The sequence below is a fragment of the Columba livia genome, chromosome 3 (genome assembly GCF_036013475.1).
Source record: "Columba livia isolate bColLiv1 breed racing homer chromosome 3, bColLiv1.pat.W.v2, whole genome shotgun sequence".
In the NCBI taxonomy this organism is placed as follows: Eukaryota; Metazoa; Chordata; class Aves; order Columbiformes; family Columbidae; genus Columba; species Columba livia.
Window position 1 is genome coordinate 31107322 of NC_088604.1, and position 26121 is coordinate 31133442.

General features: G+C 36.9%; 1 protein-coding gene across 8 annotated transcripts in view; it reads left to right on the plus strand.

The window, feature by feature from the left end:
- COL19A1 (collagen type XIX alpha 1 chain) overlaps positions 1-26121 on the plus strand; it is a 192300-nt gene that overhangs the window by 134346 nt on the left and 31833 nt on the right. For all 8 annotated transcript variants that reach the window (XM_065056225.1, XM_065056229.1, XM_065056230.1 and 5 more), the window contains 17 exons: positions 3172-3225; positions 7712-7774; positions 8564-8608; positions 9533-9568; positions 10458-10493; positions 10600-10653; positions 11838-11891; positions 14130-14183; positions 15392-15481; positions 17048-17092; positions 17193-17270; positions 18563-18598; positions 18701-18754; positions 18843-18896; positions 23402-23443; positions 24476-24529; positions 25346-25399. In XM_065056225.1, the coding sequence (XP_064912297.1) occupies positions 3172-3225; positions 7712-7774; positions 8564-8608; positions 9533-9568; positions 10458-10493; positions 10600-10653; positions 11838-11891; positions 14130-14183; positions 15392-15481; positions 17048-17092; positions 17193-17270; positions 18563-18598; positions 18701-18754; positions 18843-18896; positions 23402-23443; positions 24476-24529; positions 25346-25399 (903 nt within the window). The remainder of the gene's footprint in view (positions 1-3171; positions 3226-7711; positions 7775-8563; positions 8609-9532; positions 9569-10457; positions 10494-10599; positions 10654-11837; positions 11892-14129; positions 14184-15391; positions 15482-17047; positions 17093-17192; positions 17271-18562; positions 18599-18700; positions 18755-18842; positions 18897-23401; positions 23444-24475; positions 24530-25345; positions 25400-26121) is intronic.

Consider the following 26121-nt stretch of genomic DNA (forward strand, 5'->3'; position numbering starts at 1 on the left):
GCTAAACTGCAGTCACAATTATTCATCCTCTTAAACCTGCTGTTTTCTAACAACCCATCCAAAGGTAGTGTTTGCAACCAGAATCAATTTATTTCACAATTGCTGTAGCCCTTGAAGCTCATCATTTAGTTCATCATTCACCTTCTCTAGGGGCTGAACTTCATAACTTTTATCTTCACAACTATTCTTGCTTGGAAGATTAGATTTGTGTTACTCCTTAAAGTCTTAAATTAAAATAGTGCTTCATTTTTGTTTGTGTTGCATGTGAGGCAGTGAAGACGTTTGCAGGCTACTTGAATTTCTTCGTTTAATTCCACACACTTTTGGTCTCTTTTTATTCAGCATGTATGTCAGGGCCACGAAAGTAGTTATCTTAAGTAGCCAGCAGTTTGCCTTGGAAATCTCATTTCCTCTGCCTCAGGAAATACTGTCATTCCTCTACCAGTATTTTGAAAGTGAATGAATGTTATCAGTTAATTACAATAAACAGAAAATTAAAGCAATGATAAGTGAAAATTGTCAGTAGTATTTCTGGTATTCCGGGACTTTCAGCTGCCTTTTTGAAAAATATTGGAAATGCTTACTTGGTAAGCTAGGAATGGCCAGCAAGGATTGGCCAGATTGTTTGTTTCTATGCATTTGGGTTTTTAAAATCCATATAAAAATGTGATTTATTTAACATATTTTATCGTGGCATACGTCATGCCCTCGTCATTCTTTTCATTTACTCTTTGGAATATTTATACAATATCACACATCTGCACTGATGAGTTTCATGGTTTTTTACATGGTAGTAATAAGAAAAACAGTGTTTTACTTTAGCGGGCAGCCACAGATCTGGAATAGATGGATACAAGTGATTACACTGGGTCACTTGCAGATCTCTGAAATGGCCTGTTCTTGAGATACAACCAGTGCAATTTACTTGTTACACATTTTACTGCATGGACTGTGAGACTGGGTAGACTTTTTCAGCAGTCTCATCTTTACAGAAATGCAGACGGACTATAAAAGTTAAGTGAGAAAAGTGTATTATAAACCCCAGTAATTTCACAGTTTGGAGCTATTTCCTTTTAAGCACCTGTGTTTCTATTCCTGCCTTGTCTATAGAAATAACATCTGAAACCTGTTTGTAATTTTGGAAAACAATCAGGACACATTTTCAGTTCTTTTCTTATTCATACAACTGTAGACTTTGTGCGCTTCGCATCTCTCAATTACACAACTTGATATTAAAAAAGAAAAAGGAAACCCCGCTCAAGTCAGCTTTTCATTGGTGTTTGCAAAGCATCAAATCTGAAAAACATCTGAAGTGGCAGATGTGCAAAATTCTCATTCAAAAGCTGGAAATTGCCTGTACAGCAGCTCCTCAACTCTAGTTAATTTCATTGTTCTCCACTTGCAAACCGATACTACTGTTTCTTTTTTTGTCTGTAGAGACTTCAGAGTGTATTATGCAGCTATGTTAGTGGAGACAAACAACATGGAAAGGAAGGAAGAGACTAGGAAAACACACTTCAATAAAAGTATTTTCTGTTGTTGTACACTTGTTTTACTAATTTTATTTTAGAAAGAATGATGAAAGATAAAATTGTTAAATGTGTGTGTCAATTTTTGAGAACGGAAAGACTAAAACCAGAGAGGGGGTTAACCTCTGGTGACATAAAGGCTGTGGTATTGTCGAGAGTGCAACCCAAATGCCTTAAGTTCCCCTTGACTGACTTGGTCACAAGACAGTTCTGAGGTTTTTTGAGGTTATGTCTGTTTTTCAAAGCCATGACATGTACAAAGGCTTTCCATTTTGTCAAAAATTATTTATTCTATGTACAAATAATATCTGAGAGTTTGGGGCTGATGGGAGATAGAGCATTCAATCCTTCCTGGGTTGTGTGGTTGCAGCAGTTTTGTTTGTGGAAAAACAGTAAAAGAAACAACATGATGGAAAATTAGAGAGGAGAATAAATTCTTGGGTTTGACTGCTTGCAGGATTATAGAATCTGGATTCAACAATTTGACACTATAGGATTACAGAACTGAAGCTGAGATATCTAAAAATTAGGCAGTGGTGTCATGGTTCCGTCCCACTTCTGGATTTCCAAAATGGATATTGAAGTAAAAATTTTTCCATTAACTTCAGAAATTAGTTGAGGAGAATCTCAGTCAAAACATCATGACTATATTTATTTTTCAACTTAATTTTGAAGTGACAATTCACTTGCAAAATAAAATGAATCAAATAATTTATGCCTTTGTATCTCTTCTGATGTTGGGGATAAAAGAGGGAGTGAGGCACCTGTGGTGTTTCATGTGGCTTCCGAAAATTCCTAATGGCCCCTATTATTTCAGTGCCACTATATTTCTGTAACAATGTAATCTCAGTAAAATACGTAGGATCATATTTTAAAATGTAGTGATAAAGTCTCAGAACATACCTGTCTTGTTTTGGTATGCTGCAATTACGTTATACCAGGTCTTACTGATTTAGCCATCTGTTTTAATAACTTTTATCTATTTGATTTCACTTTGGCTACTGTCTTCCTAGTTTTTTTATACCTTCACACTCCATGGGAACTTTGTGATTGTCTCTCTTTTATTAGTTACTTGCCATCAGATTGAATTTTTTTCCCCAAGGAAGTAGCAGTCTGTCTGTTGAATCAAAATCAGGGTTCTGTGTCTCATGTTTTTGAAGTTCAGTACCTCCAGGGAAGTACCTTTACTGGTAAGGAGAGCCACCAGGGTTTTGCAGAATGATCTTCTACATGCGGGAAAATTTTTTGTTTGCCATTTTGTGCACTCCCACAGAGCAGATGCATCTTGCTAGAGAAGACTTTGCTGTCAGAATGCAAATCATAACAGCAAATTTAAATGCTTTGTCAGAAGACTTCAAAATATGATTAGATAGGAGCCAAAAGATACCACCCTTGGGTTTTGCATCCTCAAAGTAGCTATCTCCTTTTATTTTGCCACTTTTCAAAACTCAGCAGTTTAGAAACTGACTCTCCTTCCCCTCTGTGCCTGGAAAAAAAGAAATGAACTTACAGGAAGCAATTTACCGTGTAATCAAATAAAAATCTAAACCCTTTTATGTGACCACTGCTCTTTGAATACGGGTATGTAAACATAACGTAAGTTCAATCAAAATGACTGTCTGATGCATGTTTTTCCATATAGGGTCCTTCTGGACTAAAAGGAATTCTGGATTCATTGAACACGCATTATAATGAGGTACAGAGATTTGATGTAGTGTGTGTGTGTGTGTGTGTGTGTGTGTGTTCATGCCTAAGAAGTATCTAAGGTAGAAATGACCACAGTTTTGATACCTGTGAACCACATTCCAGATTAATCCAAAAGGCAGATCCTTCCCTGTCCCCTTTCTGCATCCCTGTATAGGCTCAATCCACACTCCAGTCACATACCTACTGTGCCATTTATCCTGCTGCCATGTGTCTTACTTCCCATCCATCTTCTAGTCATGTATTTTTGCCTGGTATAATGCGAAAAGGAGGTGGGTGGACCATCTAGCTGTTAGTGTAAAGCATCAGCTCCACACTTGTAAACCTAATTGCTCTAAACCATACATGACATTTCTTCTTTCTTGACCTAGTCTATTGTGTTCCTAAGAGTAGAATAGAAAGACAAGGAGGCATAATTCTTAAAGATCTACTAGCAATCCAGGAGAATTTCCCTTATGTTTGTATTAGAGACTAAGAAAAATATTGTATAGAATCTCCTGCAGCTACAAGAACTTCATAGAAAAAAATTAAAATTGCATAGGACAGTGTTGCATGTGAATTAAATTCTTGCCACTGATTTTACAAATCATTTAAGTGATGGTAGTGTCTGCTGTTTTAAGGGATCATAATTCAAAGATCATGCAAGTTTTCTTAATTGATGCTAAAGCGGGTTCGTAACTTATGCGATTAGAAAATCATTTTTTATTCAAAGGCTGATGAAGCACCATTACAGGAATATTTGCTTAATACAAAGCTTGCTGCATGTATCACACCTTAAGTCATGCAGGTCAGACCTGGAAGGCATCCATTTATTTTAATATTAAAATGCATAACCATAAAGAGCAGGTGAATTCAGGATTTTTTCTTCTATAAAATACTCAGATGAGTACTAAAATATTTTTTTGAATAGGGATTCTGTAGTGAAATTCATGTCAAACATATCTTTCCAGTTGCTTTTATCACTGAAGTGATTTCTCTCATATTTCTGGTATTTAATCCATTCCAAAACAGTATATCACCTTAGAACATGCACTGGGAATTAAGCATAGTTCTATATGCTGTTCTTGACAGGGACATTTTCATACCTGGAGACTTTCTGGTTTTGGTCCTCCACTTCATATGTACGTGTTGAAGTTTTTTGTATTTTGGGTTTATACCTTCCATTTTCTTACCAGTTTCTTTTTCCTATCAAAGACAGCTTTCACTGATACCGGTCCTGTTTCCTCTATCAATACTGTATTTATTGTAACTCATTCCCCACCTCTGGACTATTAATCTCTTTTATCCTGATAGACCCTTTAATGTTAATTCTGCAGAAGGAAATTCAGACAGTGTTGATCTTCAGAAACAGGGAAGCATGTGTCTCCAAAAATCAGTTTCCTTATCATTGTAAGGGTCTAAGAATTCCTAAAGTGTCTTACATTTCCTAATTAACAATATTCTGGAAAAATGTAGACCAGCTGCTCTGTGTCAATAAATTAATCATCTTTTAAATCTTGTACAGCTTACAAACTTTATTCTTCCTTCAGCTGTCTAGCATGAAGATTTTAATGACTCTGTCATGAGCAATTAACTGTTCAACAGGGAAAAGCTGTTTGGTTTTAGATGAGAGAGGAGATGGCTTTCTGATCCAAGCAGCAAGTTTTAAATACACAAACTTTCTGTAACTACGTGTTCAGATCCTTCTATAGTCAATTTAAGTCTCCAACTGCTACAGCAAACATATTATTTTCTATACGTTTTATTATGGGAATGGGGTATTCCCATCAAGGACAAGACAAAGTTGTCAAAGAAGTCATCAACGACAAGGACAGCTTGTTGGCTTTGCCATTGATTATTTGTTTAGGCAGGTGTATGCACCAGAAACTTTCCTTTTTTTCCCCACACTTTTACACAGTAGGATGAGTGCTGATTTTGCTCTCTATGCCTTGGAGGTACCAAACAATCTTTCACATTCCAGTATATAATTTGCAATATGCCTCAATTATTTGCATTTGGAAGATGATATTTCAGTGATATACTGAGGTTTTTGAAATTTCTTAAACCGCAGGAAATGGTCTTGTCATTTTCCAGCATTTTATGTGTGTTCTCAAAGATCTCACAATGTCTTATTTCAGTTTATTTTTTTAAACTGTTTAAATTGTGACCACATATTTGTTGCTATGGAGATTTTAATATATATATATATATTATTTTCTTCCTGAGGACATTAGTATGGCTGCTTTGCATTGGTGTTTCCAGGAATCATGGGAAACTGCTACCAAGAAATGTGGGGGATCAGTGAGAGAGATTTTAAGACCCATCATAATTAATAATGGCTTTTTCCCATAATTTCTCTATTTCTTAGCAGATTGTTTGCAATTCTTCTGATTTCTGTATGGTATCAATGAGTAGTTGTGATTGCACGCTGTATTAAAATAATTTATTGCAACCAAGTGTTTTCTGGCTTAGTATCAATCACCTTGACTGGAGTGCAAGTCTTTGAAGCATAATTTACTTGATCATGTATACAGTGAAAGAGAGCAGTAGAAATACAATTGCTGATTGCAGCAGCAAGTTGTGCTGAATGGCAAAACAGGATCAGCAGTCTTTCTTTAATGAAGATGAGGGGAACCTGATGAGGATAAGTAGTAGCATTGATCCATAATGGGGTGGGAGACAGACCTGGAGTGTTGCTTTCCTCTTTCTTCCTTTGTGCCTGTTATTGCAAGGTGTGTGACGACAATTATATTCCTTTGTGGTATGTCTTTTGCACTTTGAGGGTAAATGAGATGCTTTGCATGTGTTCGATACATGCATTTTGTTCTCTTCGTTATGCCAATAAATTAATTCTACTCTACAGGTTACATTTCTCCGGTGACTGGTAAATGGTGCCTCATGATTTGTGTTCATATACTCTCAGGCCTCTCTTATCATACTTTGCCTGGGCTTTCAAGGCTTCTGCGTGTCATCTTTTTATTTACTGGTTTTCTGTACATAGATAAATGTCACTTCAGCCAAACCTGCTTCTTAATATCTTTGGAAGGGGCACACAGATCAGTTTAATCTAAAGTGTCCTCCAATGCATAAAAATAAAAATCTAACTACAACACAAAGCAATTGAAACTACATCACAATCTGCTCAGGAAATGTTTCCAAATCATTATAATTTATAATAATAATAATTATAGATTATTCTTGAATAATTCATTATTACTTTTCTAAGACTTTTTTTTCTTTTGCATATTTTACCAACATTTTGTTGTAAAGAGGAAATGACCTATAAATCGGCAAAAAGCATAAAAATAATTATTTGGTCTAGTACCCTTTTTTTCTTTCCATGTAGGCAAAAGAAATAATAACAGACACATAAATTGCTCCCAGTCAAGTGGTGGTCAACTACTTCTCAGCAATTATCAGGTTCCCTTCTTTGGGTATCTGCCTCTTACTCTGCAGCTGATGTTGATAATTAGGGTAGTAACAGTTGTACAAACCCTAAACACCGAAGAAGATTCTTCAGGACATTAATGTTTATAAAACAATAATTAATTTTATTCAGGTTATATTCAGCTATCAACTTCTGAAAATATTAGCAGAGTGCAAATGGCACTTCTATTCATTATTACGTTTTTCCATTTTAGAGATACAGAAACTGGAACGTGACAATGCGGGTTGGGTTGGCTTGCTCAAAGGTCTCACGCAGCTCGGTAGCAGATGTTCTAGGGCTTGGACTTCTTGAGTCCAGACCCAAGCTCATTTTTCAGGGTCGTTGGTTTTATTGCTTTTTCCATTGTCATTAAAAGAAAAACATGTTCCGCTTAGGTAGTCTGAGCCTGGCTTTGTGAGGAGGAAACCATATGCTTTGTATTTCATTCTGTCTTTACCTCATACAAAAGAGTAAATAGATGCCGTGCAATAATAACCTGAGCAAGTATACAACCTGAACCCCTGGTCCTTAAATCTGTCTGTTTTCTTAGAGGAGCAGTGTGAGGATCCTTTTGATCATATTCATCCCCTCTCCTTCTGTCTCACTATTTTAGTAGACTTAAATTGGTTCTGTTTCGTGTTTCATGCTGGTCCAAAGTAAAAAGCTTGTGTTCTTGTCATAGGAAAGAAATTATTTTTATTGTTCTTTTCTAACATACTTGATAAATGTACTGTAGTAATAAGTGTAAAAACATGTTCTTTGCACTGAGCTAAGAAAAAAAAATCACGGATTTGCACAGCACTATTCAACATAGACATTTCCCTTTTATGCTTTTCTTCATCTTCTGCTCACCTAACTAGAGTATGAATGCATGACAAAGGATGTTTTGCTGCAATACATTACTTAGATGTACTGCATAGGCATTTAGCATCCCTTTCTAGTAGTAAATTAGGATTTCTGAATTTATATGGTGGTAAATTACAGGAAATTGTTGTGGTAAATAAATTGTTACTGTACATAAATGTTGACATGTTCTTTCCTCTGATCTTTGTGGTCATATTCTTCTTCCCAGAGCGATGCAAGACTACTAGGGTTACTTGGGACCCCTGGATCTAAAGGCCAGAAGGGAGACATTGTAAGCATTTTAGATGAAATTTGGAGAAATTTCAAAGTGCCTATCTAACCTGTCTCTGTCAACGCTAACACAGTATCTGTTATTTGATTTATCACAATGGTCTTTGAAGGAATAGATTTTAGATATTACTGTCTCTTTGATCAGTGTAGTCCAATATAGTCAGTGTAGTCCAATAGTCCTTGTGGCTTCCCACAGGTGCAGCCTGTGAACCTTTCTCCTCTGATCTATGACAACAAGAAAGGGAAACTGCACAAATAATTATATGTGGCTTCTAGAACACTGAGGATAAGTCAAATGAGCTGGCCTGCTGGTTGGGGGGGAAGACTCTAAGAAAGTGAAAATTTAGAAAATAATTTCATAATAAATCACGAATATTTAAAGCAGGCTCTCTGTAACAGTGGGACTTTCTGAACCAAAACTACTTACAGTCATCCTATGAAAGTTACGTGAAGGCCAAATTCTGAATCCACTTCCCATTACATTATGTTGTTTATAGGCATCTGTCTTTTTTAAACAGTGGAAGAATTTTTGACAATTGAATGCCTTTTAAACTTGGAAGAAAATAGGCAAATGCTCTGGTATGTCACAGCATAACTGAGAAGCCTGCAGATCTGCTAATGAAAACAGTGATTTAAATTAATTTGAAGGTGATTGAATCTCAAATTTCTCTGCAGAAAAGTTAAGATTTTTAAGATTTTTTAAGAACTAAGCACAGTTATAGGAGAGGAGGAGTTAATTTGCATTCTTTAGATTATAAGAAGTTTGACATATAATTGATTTCATTAAAAGGGTCAAAAAGGAGAACTGGGAATGACTGGTGCAAAAGGAGAAAAGGTAAATTAATTCCTTGTGTGTTTGTGTGTGATACTAGAAGGTGGCTGAGCATACTGATTACGAATCAAATTTTGGAAAATATACTCAGGATCAAGAAAATATATTTGGGCATAGGAAAAGCTGTCAGTATCTGAATGTCCTTAGTAATTTTAATTTACTCAGGCCTTCCCTTGAGAGAATATTTATGTATACAAGTAATTTTCCTTGTTCCAACAGCTCACGAACTCCTTAACTTTAAACAGATTCAGACTTCTACTGCATGCCAGTTTAAAATTAAAATTATGTTTATATAAGTTTGAGATCAGTAATTGCCTCATGAATTAATTGCCATTCATACTTTTACAAGTTACAAAGGTAATCTTCCAAATCTATATGAAAAAGCGGGTGTCTTTAAATTATTAAAATTTGTAAATAAAATTCCTAATTAAATATCTTTTAGATAAAGCTTCGATTTTCCAGAAAAATTTGACGGGGAGGGATGTTATTTGGTAATAGATGTATATTGTGTATTTTCTAGGAACGTGTAATGTACCCAGTTCCTCATAACAGGCATTTTGCCATTTAGCTTTTAGGCTGGTTTCTTTGGTTGTATCCTTGTGCATAAACAGTTTTCAAATGTCAGAAACTTTTTTACTCTGTCAATACATCACATTCATGATTTTGTGTGCTATAAAGCACTTGGGTTTGAGAAGCTGTCAGATTTTTACGTTGCTGTAATGCATCATCACTCTCTTTTTAGTTCATGTTCCTGACCCTTCCCTGTGCTTCTGCTTGAAAGGATCATGCATGTCACAATCTTGTCATTAAATAAACTTCATTCCTCAAGTAAACTTTTTAATTCCATGTACTTACATTTTACATAGATTAAAAAAAAAAAAAAAAATTGAAACAAATCTTGTTAACCTCTTTCCTATGTTTCCATAGGGAGAGCCTTCTGAAAAAGGGGACAAGGGAGATCCAGTAAGTATAGCTGATTTTCATTCTGTGTTCATGCTGTAATTCTTTCATTTTTACACTTTATTTAGATTCAGTCATTATGTAGGATAGCATATTTATTGTCTTCTTCTTAGATGTGCATCAGCTTCATACAGGTTATAAATAAAAAAGGGGACATGCTCCATTCTTCACCATTTCTGTAGCTGGTGCACAGTCCCTGAACTGAGTTTAAAGTATACACTTCTTTTGTCTCCTGAAGGTTCTTTCTTTCAGTTATTTCCCAAAATTATATGTGGACTGAACTCTATTAATTTAATTGTTTTACCTGTTTCCAGTGTGGAATTCAACATCAGGCAGTTTTCGTATACCCATTTTATGTGTGCATAATTTTTTTTTTATTTTGGGGGATATTTTCAAAGCCTGCATTCTTTTAAGTGTCTTTTTACATGTGTTGCTTAGTTTTAATTAACTGTTATCCTCTTTTGTGACATTTGACCAAAGCTAGTTGTGTTGGCTAATACACAAGTGAAGGTTGCTCAGATACTTGTAGTTAGCATATTGCAATAACCTAAATAAGGCATACTATAATAATGTGTCATTGTGGAGATGAAAACTATGTCACTCACCAGTAGGATTTAGTGGTGAATAACAGGCTTCAGACTGGAGAAGCTCTTAAGCAAATGTTGATGTTTTCAAACATTTTTTGTTTAAAACAGTAGGAAAATACACAAACATAATTAGTTTAAAACAAGAATGCCTTCCCGAGTTTACAAAAGGCATCAGAAATTCTTAATGCTTTCTGAATATTAGTTAAGTTTACAAACTATATTAAAATATTTTAAGGTAGCAAAATAAACCTTAGTTGATCTTAGTTAAAGTTTTAACCTCTTATGGTCATACCGGTTGTTTTCAGGGAGAAACTGGAATGGAGGGATCAAAAGGAAATAAGGTATTTTTTTTACTTGTACACACTATATGCGTTGCTGGTGTACATAGCTGGGAGATAAACCACTAAATTTTTATTTATTTTTTTTTTCCTCAAACAATATCATTAGGGTGAAACAGGAGAACCTGGACCACCTGGTCTTATTGGAAATCCAGGACCAATGGTACGTGACAAGTATTTTTGCAGTATGAACAGCTATTGCATTGCATGTTATACAAGAGGACTCAGAATTACTTCTTTAGCTGGTATGGGAGGGCAGAGTATGCAAATAGTTTACATGAAAAGTTTGTGAATGGATCATGGCTATTTTACTTTTTGTTCATAAAATTATTGTTGATCTCAACATCACTCAGCAAGGAATATTTGTGCAAAGCTCAAATGTTATTTGGTCACTCAAGAATATGAGCACTCATTTTGCAATTACAAATCTCCTGGTAGCTGGGTGTATTCTGTTTAATCACCAGTGAGGCAAGGAGTAACCACTGCCAGTACATCAGTGGTTCCTATGTTTAAAGATTGCAGGTAGTAGTAATTGCCTTTCTTTGAAGAAAGTAACTGAAGCACCATGAGGATCTCTCATGATGCCTTGAATTGGATCAAATAAAGGTAGAACTGGAAACTGAAAATGTAGCCTCTACCCAACACTGTTCTTGTTGGATATGATAGTACCCAAGTTCCTTAGATCACCAAAGCATTCCTGGTGGAGAATAGATGCATCTAGAGTCCAGAAAACTGTGGTCTTAAAAAGGAGTCTCCACTCTAACTCCTTAGACTGCTCTTTGGAGGCTCATGTCCCTCCTTGGTAGGGGCTGCTGAAATAGTTGTTGTTACTGCAGTGGAAATCTAGGTCGCCTTCACACTGTATACCTTCCTGAAGAGGCTCACAGAGATCCAAAGGATCATTCGGGTTTGCACTAAGTCATCTTTTTATGTGTACATCACAATGCTCTTTTTCTTCAGTGGTCTTTATTCTTCCTGATGAGATCTATTCCAAAAAGAGGAGCACTTATAATGTAGTTCAGAAATCACTTCTAGATCTGTCCCTTGTGGAAGGAAACCTCCTTGTTTTACCCCTTTTGATTTGTCTTTCCATTTAGGCTGTGCCTTTGTACTTATTTACATTTGGTTTGTATACATACTTTGTATTTTGTCTGTATTAGTCACAGAGATTTATTGGATTAAACGTTAGATTAAGGGAGACTAAGTAAACTCTGTACTTCTTAATCCATGTAGAAGATTATTCTTATTGCCAGGTGTTTTCATTTATTTCTCTATAAGAATCCTTCATACTGAATTAAAACAGGTTTAATGTCTTCTACCTCATACGTGTACTATATCATTTCACAGGGATTGCAAGGACCTCCAGGACCTGTTGGACCCAGGGGACTGCCAGGAGAAGTGGTATGTATGGTGCAATTTCACCAAGATGTACTACAAGTGTGGTGTGTGAGCAGTTACCCCATGAAGCTGTACCGCAGAAGTTATCATAGGTGCTGCTTTTGTGGGTGGTACTATAGCAATCAGCCATCGAAGCACAGTAATACGAGGTGCCTCAGGATAGAGTTCTGCTGTTTCCTTATATTCTTGTTGTCCTTGTGTTACCATCTGCACAAGTAAGGATGATAGTATTGATCTGCACAGATAATTAACTCTACAAAAAATCACTCTTATCTCACAAGAGTAGGTGAAAATTGAAAGAATCTCTAGCAAAGTTTTAATAATGTTATATTGTACACTGGAAAGGACAGTGTGTGTAGAATGAAGTGAGAAGACACAGGGAAAATAGAGTACCCCAAGGATTTAAACACGTGGCCTTCCTTATTTCTGGCTATGGTTTTGTATTATTCTGAGTTGTTTTACTTGCTGTAAAAGGGGTAAAGATTAGTAAGATGAACAGAATGAACAATAATGTTTATTATCTTAGTGTTTACTTCAGATTGATGAGTAAAATTTATATTCAGAGTAAGACGTAATTCTGTTAAAACTAGGGACAATATTAAAATCTATAGCCAGAGAGTGGAAGTATTTGTTGGAAAGAATTAAATGGAAAACCCCCTTTTTAATTACTCTTGGATAGATTAAATTACTAAAATACTTCTGCAGGAAGTGGAATGAGGGATTGTTATTATTGTTGATTGCTATCCCAATTTAGTTTTGCAGTGGCTCACTCACAGTCATGAAGTGCCTAAAGCCATTATATAGCTGCCATAGGTGAAAAATAGCTTATTTTGTGAACTCTGACAGGTGACAGATGATGTGTGTGTGTCCATGGGAGAATGTCAAAACCTGAATTTTTGAACTCTCAAGCAGAAGCCTACTACTTGTAGGGCTGAGGGTACCTTCAAGAATAAATGGTGCCAATATAGAAGGGTTCCTCAAAGGAAAGAGGTGGTGTCTCAAGGAAGAAGGGGAAGATCTTGGCTGAAGGAAAGCTCCTAGAACTGGGAAAAGGTTGTAGAGATCAGGGTGATGCATAGAAACAATTGCCAACACCTGAGGCTGTTAACTGTGAGCAGCTACACAGCACAAACCAGGACAACTTGCTGCCCAACCATCCCAGATGAGCAACAATCCTTCTGCAGGAAAGGGAAGTCAGGACCCAATGAACATAAACAATGAAACAAAGGAGAGTGAGAGTCTGAGATACTTAAGAAGGGTAAAATCCCTCATCTCAGTAGTCCTTAAGTAAACCCCAATATTCAGATGCACTACAGGCCAAGTAGCATCAGAAGCAGGATGCAGGTGGTTTATCAAACATCAATATCATGGCCTGCTGAGGGAGGGTCCCCCAAGAGTAGTGGAGAGGATGGGACACCTCAGCAGTTTTGACAATTTTATAATTTACTGTGGAAATTATTGGTATTCTTAATAAAATGCTTGACACTATAGTTGGTTGAATAACATTGAAGGGTTATAGGAAAAGTTTTCTGTATTTGTTACAGCATAGTAAGAGAACACAGTTTAACTTTCCTTATTATTTAAATAGCTTCTCTTTATATTTTAATCTGTTTCATTTTTCCGCTTTTATAACAAACCCTTCATGAAGAGGGAAAGGGAAAATACTGAAGTTAAAATCAAAATGTGAAAGATGAGAAGGTTTAGATGAAAGGAAGGAATATATTTATTTTGCTGAAAATATTTGACTGTCCATCAAATATCTAAAACGTTTTAAAGGAATTTGATGGATTAAGTAATGTGCAGAAGTAGAAATTCATTGAGGCTATTCAAATACAAATGTGAATAATCATCTAGTGTATGAAATCATGCAGTCCTTCATAGGCAAAAAGTTGATATACTTATTTAAAACTCAAGTTTGTACCTGCTACTGCCTTCCCGGAAAAAAATATTGTTTTTCAGGGCTTGGAGTTATTTTGAAATTTAAGAAATAAACTTGTCAGTCTCTACCATTCTACCCTGATAGAGTCCAGAAAAGAATCTTGATTATTACATTTCAACTTAAAGAAAAATGATTCATATATTTGATTGAAGAAGTATTCATTAACTTGTACTCTTTAACATTTTGGATCAGTACTAATGCATGGTAAATAATCCAGTTTAAACACATTTTCTTCTGTAATTTTAGGTAATCTTTAAGGGAATAGCTATTAAAGTGTACATTTATATTTTTATTAATTCCAGGGCTTACCAGGAGAGCATGGGGTACCTGGAGACCCAGGAGTTAAAGGAGACAAGGTATGTTTTATTTCATTTTAATTAAGCTCAATATGTTAAAGTGTATTAGATTGTCATCTCCGAAGTAACCTTCCATCCTTCTGTAGTGCAGTTGTGTGGCTGCTTTATGAACTGATTTTAAAATATGCAAGCAGCATCCCCCTGTCTGCTCCTTGGAGATGCTGCAGGCCGATTTGGCAGCCCAATTGCTCTTTAGATTCATAATATCAGTAATATTTCAAGGAGGTTGCACTGGGCTCTTCCATCATATCTGTGCAGTGCAGAAATGTCAGTTCAGGTCCTGACCACAGAACAGCCTTTTCAGTGTAGTATCCTAACCAGACTAATGTGTAAAATCCCACTTCACAGTCAGACACATTCATCTTGGCAGAGCACCGGGGCAGCTATACGCTCTCAGGTGCAAGGCAAGGTTGGGATCTCTTTATGGCATTGCATTTTGATGTGTAAAAATCCCTTAGTTAGAATTCAGCTGCATCAGCAAGAGTCAAAAATGTTATGTGTATATATGTTGAATGTAGAGAATGGGAGAAAAGAAGATATACAGGCATTTTGTGAGCTCTATGGTGCATTATATTTATAGATTGTGCAGTACAAAGGAAACTAATAAAATCCATTAATAGTTGGAAGAAGCTAGCTGATGAAAAGGTAGAAGAAAATAACTGTGGAACAATGACAGAAACTTATTCACCTTGCAAAATGGGAAGTAGTGGATTCAGAAAGAATCACAGAGAATGGTGCAGGCATATGTCAAAGACAAGAGGACAGCAGACTGAAAGGCACAAATTCACCTGTGTGAGCAGAAGGGGTTGTAGAGATGTGGCACAAGAGACACTGTGTACATTGAAATGAGAAGTAGAGGTGTAAACAGGAATACAGTGAAAACCAGAGTTGCAGCACTAGGGATAGAGAGCTGGAGAGAAACGTTTCAAAGCTGTTATTGTGGTTAATTGGCAGGGTTTACTGACAAAGTGTGTACTAGGGACCTGGGGACAAAGAAATGTAGATGCATTGCAAGCATGGAAAACTGAGAGAATACTAGTTGCTATTAGTGGTTGTGTTGTCCATGCCTTTTCTTTTACTGTAATGCTCAGAAGGAAAATATGGGATTTTTTTTTTCTTCTCACAGTACTGGCACTTTCTAGGATAATATTTAGAGTTTTTTCATAAAACTCTTACATCTTGATTAGTGATTCAAATTTATTTTGTAGGGAGACCCTGGTGGGATTAGGGGACCACCTGGATATCCAGGTCCAAAAGGTGATGTGGGGCCTCCTGGACCAAGTCTACCTGGAATACCAGTAAGTCCATGACTTGAAAAGGCTTTTATGGTTTTATTTCTTGTAGGGAGGGACAACTGTTAAAGAATTCTCATTGCACAATGAAAGAAATCAGAACAAGTATTTTTTTTTTATGTAATTAGTGTAACAAGGTGGATGGATGATGGCAGAGCAGTGGATGTGGTCTACCTTGACTTCAGTAAAGCCTTTGACACAGTCTCCCACAGCATCCTCACAGCTAAGTTGAGGAGGTGTGGTGTAGACAATAGAGTAGTGAGGTGGGTTGCAAACTGGCTTAAGGAGAGAAGGCGGAGAGTGGTAGTCAATGGTGCGGAGTCTAGTTGGAGGCCAGTATCTAGTGGAGTGCCTCAGGGGTCAGTGCTGGGGCCAATATTATTCAATATATTCATTAACGATTTAGACGAGGGAATAGAGCGTACTATCAGCAAGTTTGCTGATGACACTAAGCTGGGAGGAGTGGCTGACACGCCAGAAGGCTGTGCTGCCATCCAGCGGGATCTGGACAGGCTGGAGAGTTGGGCGGGGAATAACCTGATGAAATTTAACAAGGGAAAGTGTAGAGTCCTGCATCTGGGCAGGAACAACCCCAGGTTCCAGTATAGGTTGGGAAATTACATGTTAGAGAGCAGTGTAGGGGAAACGGACCTGGGGGTCCTGGTGGACAACAGGATGACCATGAGCCAGCACTGTGCCCTTGTGGCCAGGAAGGCCAATGGCGTCCTGGGGTGTATTAGAAGGGGGGTGGTTAGTAGATCGAGAGAGGTCCTCCTTCCCCTCTACTCCGCCCTGGTGAGACCACATCTGGAATATTGTGTCCAGTTCTGGGCCCCTCAGTTCAAGAAGGACAGGGAACTGCTGGAGAGGGTCCAGCGTAGGGCAACGAAGATGATTAAGGGGGTGGAGCATCTCCCTTATGAAGAAAGGCTGAGGGAGCTGGGTCTCTTTAGTTTGGAGAAGAGGAGACTGAGGGGTAACCTTATTAATGTTTATAAATATATAAAGGGTGAGTGCCACGAGGATGGAGCCAGGCTCTTCTCGGTGGCAAACAATGATAGGACAAGGGGTAATGGGATCAAGCTGGAACACAAGAGGTTCCACTTAAATTTGAGAAAAAACTTCTTCTCAGTGAGGGTGACAGACACTGGAACAGGCTGCCCAGGGAGGTTGTGGAGTCTCCTTCTCTGGAGACATTCAAAACCCATCTGGACATGTTCCTGTGCGACCTCACTTAGGCGTTCCTGCTCCAGCAGGGGGATTGGACTAGATGATCTTTTGAGGTCCCTTCCAATCCCAAACATACTGTGATACTGTAATTCAGAAACTGAAATATACTTTATAGTAGTATTGTAAGTGCACTGAAATATAGTCCAGAAACAGTGCAAGACTCACACATGCTCCATGTGATGGTGGTATTAACAAGGAAGACATACATAAATCTGTCATAGTTTTTTTATAAAGGATGACTAATTTTGGCAATAAAATTCAGCTAGTCTCTTTGATGTCAAAGCACAATTTATTTTTTTTTTTTTTAATTTTGTTTCTTTTTTGTTACTTTTTTTTTTTTAGGGTCCCATTGGTATTCCTGGAAACCCTGGTCCACGGGGACCAAAGGTATAAAAATATATTATTTCTATTTAAAAAAAAAAAATGACAATATGCTAGTTTACATTTTTCAGACCTGTTGTAACTGAAAGCCTTGTACCCTGCTCAGGGAGAAAGAGGACTACCTGGTGTACAAGGAACACCTGGGGAGATGGGCCCCCCTGGAATAGGCATTCAGGGATCACCAGTAAGTATAACAACCCCCAGAATTTGGGCTCCTCACTGTGCATTACTGAGAAACTGCAACAAGAATGCGTAGTAAAAAGCCATGCCATGAAATCCCTTTTGACTTGATTCCCAGCTCGACATCCTTTCCCATTATCCAGACCCAGAAAGATCTAGTGCTAAGTGACAAATGGAAGCCTCGGAGAACTGAAAGGGTCAATAGCTATTTTACAGATGAGCTTCCTAGTGATGATGTTTGAGACATCTTCAGACTGTGTCTGTTTCTAAGCAACAGCTGTTAGCAGTTGTCAGCAAAACCAGCCTGAGCACTGGTACAAGAGAAGACGTATACTTGACATTGTAGATGATACATTTTGAAATCCATGCTGGTACTGGAAAAGGCGAAGAGATGTGGAAGAGATGTAGAAGGCTTCACATCAGCTCCTAACTTTTGCATTTGTGATAACTGCTAATTACAAACTTAGGTCTGCTGCTTGTAAATGAGAATCTTACAGTGCTGGGTACTATGCCAGGAAATAGTAAATTCCTGATTTTGCACAGCTTGCTTCACACATTTCTTTGCAGTTTAAATTCAAACATGAAACAAGTTGATGCAGTGTATCTAGAGAATTCATACTAAATAACTTGTATAGCAATGACTGCTTCATTTATTCAGCTGATTTCCCAAGTTTCTTTCTTTTTATTGCCTTTAAATAATGCGATCTACAGCATCTTCAGAGTATTACACCAGAAAAATGATGTTACTGATGGTGTAGGTGGTAGGTGGTACATGTTACTATGTGAGTTCTACTGTGGTGCATAGGGCAATCTCCATTCAGTGCAGACTGGCACATTTCAGCTTGCTGACAAGACTCAGGTACAGAGAGAAGATGTTTGAGAAAGATGACTAGGGACTGACACTGAGATCTTAATCTAAAATAATAATCCTTAAAAATAATGTATTCAGTTATTATATTTTCAAATATGAATTTTAAAAATTACCCATTTATATTTAAATGACCTAATTTCTTTTCATTCAACGGAGTATCAGCTTTTCTTATGAATCTCCTAGCTAAATAGGAAATCTCACCACAGATCATTATTCTTTGGTATTACTTGCTCTTAAAAATGAGCTTCAGCAAAATATTGAAATATCTAGTTTTGGCAAAGTTATATTTGGATTTAAAGCCAAACCTTACGTTAAGTCTTTATTGCAATGCAAACTGCACCAATATCCCACGTTCGATTTTTTGTTGTTGTTATGAAGTTCATCTCCCATATCCCAAAAAGTGTAACTTTGGAGTTTTCTTGCAGGGTCCTATAGGTCCAGCTGGATCAGCAGGTGTGCAGGTATGATATAAGTTTTCTCTTTAGTATAAAAACCATTAGTTTAAGAAGTTTACAGCAAAAGAAAAATACTCTGAAATCCTAAAAGACCTTTTCTGCTCTTAGGGCCCTAGAGGACCCCCAGGACTACCAGGAACTCCAGGTAGCCCTGGTATTAATGTAAGTGACATTTCTTTATATATTCAGCAAAAAGCAATGTGTCCCACTTCAATGATTAATGGCCATCAAACTTTACATTTGTTTCTAGGGCACTCCAGGAAGAGATGGAAAGCCAGGACTACCAGGCCCCCCAGGTGATCCGGTACGTATACACAGAAAACCTGTGTATTTGCTTTGGTGCAAATATTTTAAATTTAAAGTAGGCAAGATAACCTAGCAAGTCTAGAAGTCCAACTGATCAGATTAATTTGACTTTTCAATTATTATATCCTTTGGGGTTTGGTTTGGTTTCATTTGGTTGCTTGTTGGTGGTGGTTTGGTTGTTTTTTTGCTTGATTATATTACTATATAAATTAAATTTATGTTAATGTATACAGGATAAATACCTTTTTTTTTCAGGTGTTACCGTTTATATATTAGAGTTTGTGCCAGGCTGTGATTTGGCATAGTGTTCCTCAGTCTCAGAAGCAGTTCTGTATAATGCGAGTTTTCGGGTGCATACTTTGATAATTCCTGTTAAGGACTGAAGAGAAAAGTTTGGGGATTCCAAAGCTAATTTTGCTATGCCACAGAAAGACAACATTATTTGTTTATGACATGCTGATAATAATTAGACTCTAATGCAAAAAATTCCCGTTAGCACTACTGAAAAGTTAAGTGGCTGGGTTTGAAAACAAAAACATTGAATAATTTCTGATCTTTCACCACACTTCAGGAGTTCTCATTTCCTCTTGGGTGTGTATTACAGAAATGATTTGTATTTAACAATGTTATGGCATTACAGATTTTGTGAAGTCCAGCACCAAAAGATGGAAAACGCCTGCACATGCCTCAGTCCAAACAGTATCCTTAAAGATAAAATTGAGAGTCAGGAGATTCTGATGTTCATATCTGCAAAATCAGCATAAAGGCAGAACTTCCGTTGTTATTCCTGCTCCTGTCTGGAGTCCAAACAACTACCTCAGAACTCTTTAGGAAGAAATGCTTAGAGAGGCTTTCATGACAGCAAATGAATCTTTCTAAATTCCCTGAGTGGTTGTTCAATATAAATGAAATACAACAATATAAATAAAACAAATAAAAATCTGTAGATGGTTGGAAGAAACAAACCAAAACTAGAGCTTAAAAAAAAAAAGTTAAACTCATTTGTGATCTGATTGGTTTTATATGATTTGATATTTCCCAAGAGATTTTATCAAAGGCACAGTTTTCAAAATAAGAGGGAGACAGTATGATCGTAGTAGTTATTTGAAACATATCAAAATGAAGGAAAAGAAAAAAATACAAAACCTAACATTTGAACTGCATTATGTCATTTCGCCAAATCTCAGCCGAATTCATGCCTTGGTGAGGAGCATTTTCAGTGAGTGAGTAGAGTATCTCATTGGGATCATTCTATTCATCTCTTAAACCAGCAATTCTTTACATACCTGACCATCTCACATACTCCACAGATACAGAAACTTACATCATGTCTTATGAGTGAGGTCCATCTCCAGGTGTCTAGCAATCTAAGGCAGAGTTTACCATGCAAGTCTGCAGACTACTGCTAGCCTGCGAAGCAATTAGAAATGCTCCAGAGCTGCTGCAGGGATGCGTTAGACGATAAAATATATCATACTTTCAGTTAAACATTTGCTGGTACAGGTGCACGGCAGTTCACAAGTAAGCCTGAGTACTGGCAGCAAGGAGCTTATTGAGGGATAAACTAGCTCCAAAATCACACAAAGATTTGATCTAGGAGAGAATAGTCAATTGTCTCTGGAGAAGAGCCTAGGAACTACCTACCATGCATGTGCTGTTTGTTATGAGGGATCAGGATGGTCATTCTTATCAGCTGGTTCCTTGGTTCCTGCATTAGCAGGTCCAGTGCTTTAAGAAGCACGAGCATCAGTGGCTCCTCTAAGGCCTAAAGAAAGTATGTCAAAGCAGTTCTGTCATTGGCATTGAGTATGAAGGTAGATCTCAAGTCAGAGACTCAGAAAGATTGAGATCTGAAATGAGTTTCAGTTAAGAAAGGGCATAAAAACAAGAAAAAAGGCACTGTGCATACAATTATTTGAAAGACCAACTAAGTCTATTATTTAATAATCAAGGAATAAAAGTATAGACTATGCAGAGAAAGCTGGATAATTCAGTGGATTTTAACTGTTCAGTAAAAAATATTGCTTTTCAAAGAATATATAAAATGAATGTAATTCACGAATGAATTTAATACAAAAAGAATGAGTTAAAGAGTTTTTAGACACAACATGAAGGTCTAGTAATTCACCCAAAGAATTAACTAAAAGAGTCTCTGAATGATTAGCAGTTACCTTTGAGTACTTTGAGAAAGATGTGGCTTTTGAGGAAGCAAGAGATGCTAGCAGAAAATATATCTTCAGAAAAGGTGAATAGAGAAGAAACCAGAGGATACTAGGTCAGCTGAAAAAAAAAATTGATTACAAGAAAGAATTAATTAAAAAAAAATTCATATCTAAGTACTGGTGATATGAATGATGAAGTGCAAACACAAGCTGGTATGATTTTGTTAAGAACCAGTCATGGAATAAATCAGATTTCCATCTTTGGAAGTTTAACTTTCTTGAGAAAGTCAGGGAAATAGTCATATTGCATATTTTGGCTTCAATAAAACTTTGAGACTGTCCTTGTGATGTTTCTATAAGCACACAAAAATACTCTTGAAGTAATTGCCATATAGTTAATGCTTATCAAAAACTATGGGTATGGGTGTCTATCAGCAGATTCCTGTCAAACTTGGAAGGAGAGGTCTCTCCCATGCCCGGTTCTTGTCAGTGATTTAATCTGTTTAGGATAAGTAGATATAAACTGCAATTGGACTGGGGTAGATTGTTGGCTTTTTGAAGATATAATCAAAACTTAAAATTCAGAGACAGTCTGAAGCCAGCAAGATCAAACTCAAGACAGATGAGCATAAAGTGCTTAATAAAAAAAAGGATCAAAATTTTTTAAAAGGTACCATAAGTAGAATAGGTCTGGAAGGCACAGTGCACTGTAAACTAAATGTAATAAAAAATCTGATGCCACTGTCAAACAGACAAGTTTAAATGGTAAAACTTACTAAGAGGAGAATTATTGCCTTTTGCTCTCTTGAAGTATTCTCCTCTTTAGAGACGGTATTTTTTAAAGGAAGATGTAGCAAGCAGGAGCGAGTCTGGAGAATTAAGACCATTTTAACATTTTTCAGCATATATCACACACTTATTCAGAGTTGAGCATACACAGCTGTGACTCTCCAGTATGTGTGCAGTTAGGCTGGACTTGCTTTACGTACAGAGCAGACGAAGAGCAGGGCACAAATGCAGCAGGTTTGCTCTCATATCTGCTGTGCCCTGGCAGCTGGATGTTAGGACCCTCTCATACTGAGGGTTATGGGGTTACCATAAAGTGATATTACTGCTAAACTAAGAGCATTAGAAAACAGGACAAACTGGGGGATGTTTGTGTAGTCCAGCAGAAAGACCAAAAGGTGACATGATAATTAATACCCTACCTATCGTAAAATGTTGTCACAAGGGGAAGGGTGAAAATTCAAGCCACACAGGGATGTGGTTGTTGTTTTTAAGGCTTGTTACACGTTTTTAAGAGCAGGTGACACCATCTGTGTTTAGTTTAACCTTTGTGCAGAGGATGGGCTTCATGCTTTACATAGTTACATCCTTCAGTTGTGTTAGGTGGCTGTGTCTCAGCATAGAAAACTTCTCAGCTTGCTTTCAAAGGTGATGATGCTACCCTGCAAATGTACTCCTGACCACGCTTACATAAAGTATGTTCAGCAGTGCTTCTCTTGAGCTGGTATTCAACGTGTTTCTACCAATCAACAGTTTTTCCAATATGCTACAAAAGTGCTTACATTTTATTTTTATTCTTGAAGATTAAAATGAATGAAACAGACTGAACAAAAACAGTAATGTGTCTAATATTGTAGTATGCCCAGGGCTATTTTTGCTTTAGCAATTACAATAAGAAGAAATGAGCATTGGTAATTGAAGAGTCCATTTGTGAGTGAAGATGATGATAACCAATTCAATCAGTTTTTACAGGGAAATCTTTAAATAGAAGTTTAATGGCAGCACTTGGAAATCTAAGATATATTGCAGTAGAGTGTAAACCTATTGATTGAGCTTTGAATGAGCTTTTGTAGATTATTGCCAGTATCTGAGCTAGTTTATCGAAGGTAGCTTTGTCATCTCTGCAATTCATGCTACAGTTCACAGTAGAGTCAAAGCCTAGGAGAAATCAGAAGGAAAACAATTGAAGATAATTGGGTGAGAATAGCTTGTGAGACCTTTCAATAACGATAAGTAGTTGCTGGTTTGCTACAAAAACAAGATCTTATTTTTATTTTAAAGTGAAATTTACTGTGTTCTGGAGTTATGCTGTTATCCTGACTTAAGAAACTTGATTGAAATTGTGACAAAGAATTACGTTGTTAGGTTGGATAGACAGTGATATTTCATATTTGAAACCCTGAGGGTTTTTGAGTTTTCATAATAAAATAGCTTCAACCAATATATATGTAATCAGTTATGTGTCTAACAATATCAACTTTAGAAGCAATGAGAACCCATCGGAATTTGTAGTGTTGTGTAAAACATTGACTACAGCTGCTTTGTTTATTTTCAGATTGCACTGCCACTCCTGGGAGACATGGGTGCTATACTGAAGGTAAATATTTTCAGAGGTTAAATATCTTTGCTTATTATAAGCATGCTTTTTAAACAAAAAATATGCACTTGAAAGCTTCTACAGGTTCTATTCTGACCTACTTGGCTAGCCTAAAATAATGAGGTTTTGTTGATTTGTGTTTTTAAAAAATAATCAAGAGGTGTGTTTTATAGAGATTTTACAAAACAGTGTTTGAATGGTGCATGAGGAACTAGCCAGCAAGTGCCTGTACAACACATCCTGTTCACAGTGTGAATTGCTACAAGTATACCCCACTCTCTGCTTCACTTTGTAGCATTAATGTTGGTAATATACTGAATGGGAAAAGTAGTCTAGAATTTCTAAAGTATTATTTTGGAAAACATTTGAAGTGATCTTCTGTATTCTGAAATGAAAAGTGTGCTCGGGAGGATTTCAATATGAAAAGCACACATCATTTCTGAGGAGAGAGATTATCCTATTCTACTGTCTTTTATTAATATATGTACTGAGAGTTTATTGACTTTCTTGTTCTCAAATTTTATTTCTTTTAGGTCTATCTTTGAACTTTTCCCTTGTTCTTTCTTTTTGTAATTGTCTTTTCTTTCTCCTGTACATGCTCTTCTACCTCTTTGTCAATTTTCTCTCTTACTGATTCTTTATGTTTCATTCTTCATTCTTCTGTGTTTTGTGGTTAGCACTTATGTAAGGTTGTCATGTAGCTGGAAGATTCTTCTCTCAACAAAGCAGGAAACATTTACTTTAAAATAACTATAGATTTGAAGCTGGCAAGAGTAACAAGTAACATTTATGAGTCCTCTCAAAATGAAGCTAAATATTTGCTAGCATGGTTCAAGTATAGTGTGTAAGAGATGGGGAAGGGAACAAGGAAGAATATCTGAACAGATATGTTGTGTAGAAGAGAGAAAGGGCTGAAGGGGTAAAATGAAGGGAAGGTCACAAATTCAGAAAGGAGATCATCTGCAGAGATCTGACTGGTGCCCGTTTCACAAAAATGGTTATTTATCACTTTGCTTTGTTTCTGTTCCTCAGGGTGATCCTGGCACAAGAGGTCCTCCAGGCATCCCTGGTAGAGAAGGGCCCAAGGTAAGTTTTGAAGAGAGCGCCTTACATTGTTTCGCTGCTTGTTAAAACTAAAAGGCCAGACTCTCACCTTTGACAGTCTGGACTTTTTGTGTTTGATCCCTATCGCTACAGCATCTGAGCAGCGTAAAGGTACAAACCATTTTTACAGTTCAGCTCCCTTCCCATGTCAGTTTGCCTTTCCCAAAAGTGAGTGAAATAGCCCATGCTGAATCCCAAGCCAGGGTTGCTCCTCTGTGCCTTGTGTCAGCTAAAGCTAGCTCAGATTCCACTGTCCAGTATTGCATTGCCATCTATAGGCCCATTTTAGATGAGTCAGTCACGCAAGAATCCTGTGGTGAAGAAGCAAATTTCCTGCACCAGCTGGACCACCCTGTGCCTTTGCACCGTGTTCCCATGGGAGTAAACCAGCTGTTTCTCTGGGACTCAAAGTTTCATTGACGTCCATCAAACTTTTCTTTCACTGCAACTGGATCAAATGCCATGTGGTTTGGCATACAGATATCTCCTATAGTTGAACGTAATTCCATGGAAGTGTACTTTCTCCATTTGGACAAGTATTTAAGGTCTTTGGTAGTAATAAGATGTCTCCATCAGGCCTTTCGGCTAATTTGCCTACTAGGTAAAAAACACTTACCTCCTTTTTATTTATTTTAAAGTGTATTTTAAAGCTTTCAGGTTTTTCTTCTGTTTTAGGCACTATAACTGTAAGGGCTTCGTGCTAGTATATATTAAATATGGGTCATAAAATATTCTACAGAGCATGAAATTCATTGTTCACTAATAAAATGTATTTGTTTGAATGTTACGTTTTCATAGGGAAGTAAAGGCGAACGTGGATTTCCTGGGCTTGCTGGAGAGAAGGGTGATGAGGTAAAATTACTTCATTTCCATAGCAGTTGCATTCTTATCTGAACCTGAATAAAGATCTAGACTGAGAATAAAATGCACAGAATGTTATTCAGTTTTTTAAAACTGTTGATATAGTCATGTAGTGCTATAAATAACCCTCAATTCTGAATTTTGTCTGAGGATTTTTGCTCATTTGTATATTTTAAAGCCTCATATACATTTAAATGCCAATTTTGAAGAGTGTAGGCTAGAGCAATAAATAGGCAAATGCCAAATATTTTCCCAAAATACTTCATGTTTTATAACGCATTTGCTTTAATAATGTTAGTTCACCTTTAGAATTCACTTTCAAAAACATTCCATTGGGCAAATACTCTGATGGGAATGGTCATAGCAACAATTACTGTTATGTGGAAGCTGGAAAATGTTTGAAGAGACTGAATTTAAAATATTTACAGTATTTATATCATATAATGCATTCTTAGAGTTATTTTTATGTCATTATGGAGAAGAAAACAAAAGGCACGTGATTTGTGGTGCTGAATCCAAAATAGCTGCTATGGCTAGCTTTCATTTTAAATGGAAATCCTTGCAGTTAACAGTTCAAGAGCAGTCAAAAAAATAAGTCACCGAAGAAGAAGCTGTGAAGAAGATGAATCTAAGCAAATAAATGCATTTCCTAGCAACTTTAGCTGACTGAAGGCGTTAAAATAAGTAGTCTATTGTGAAATATTTTGTGAATA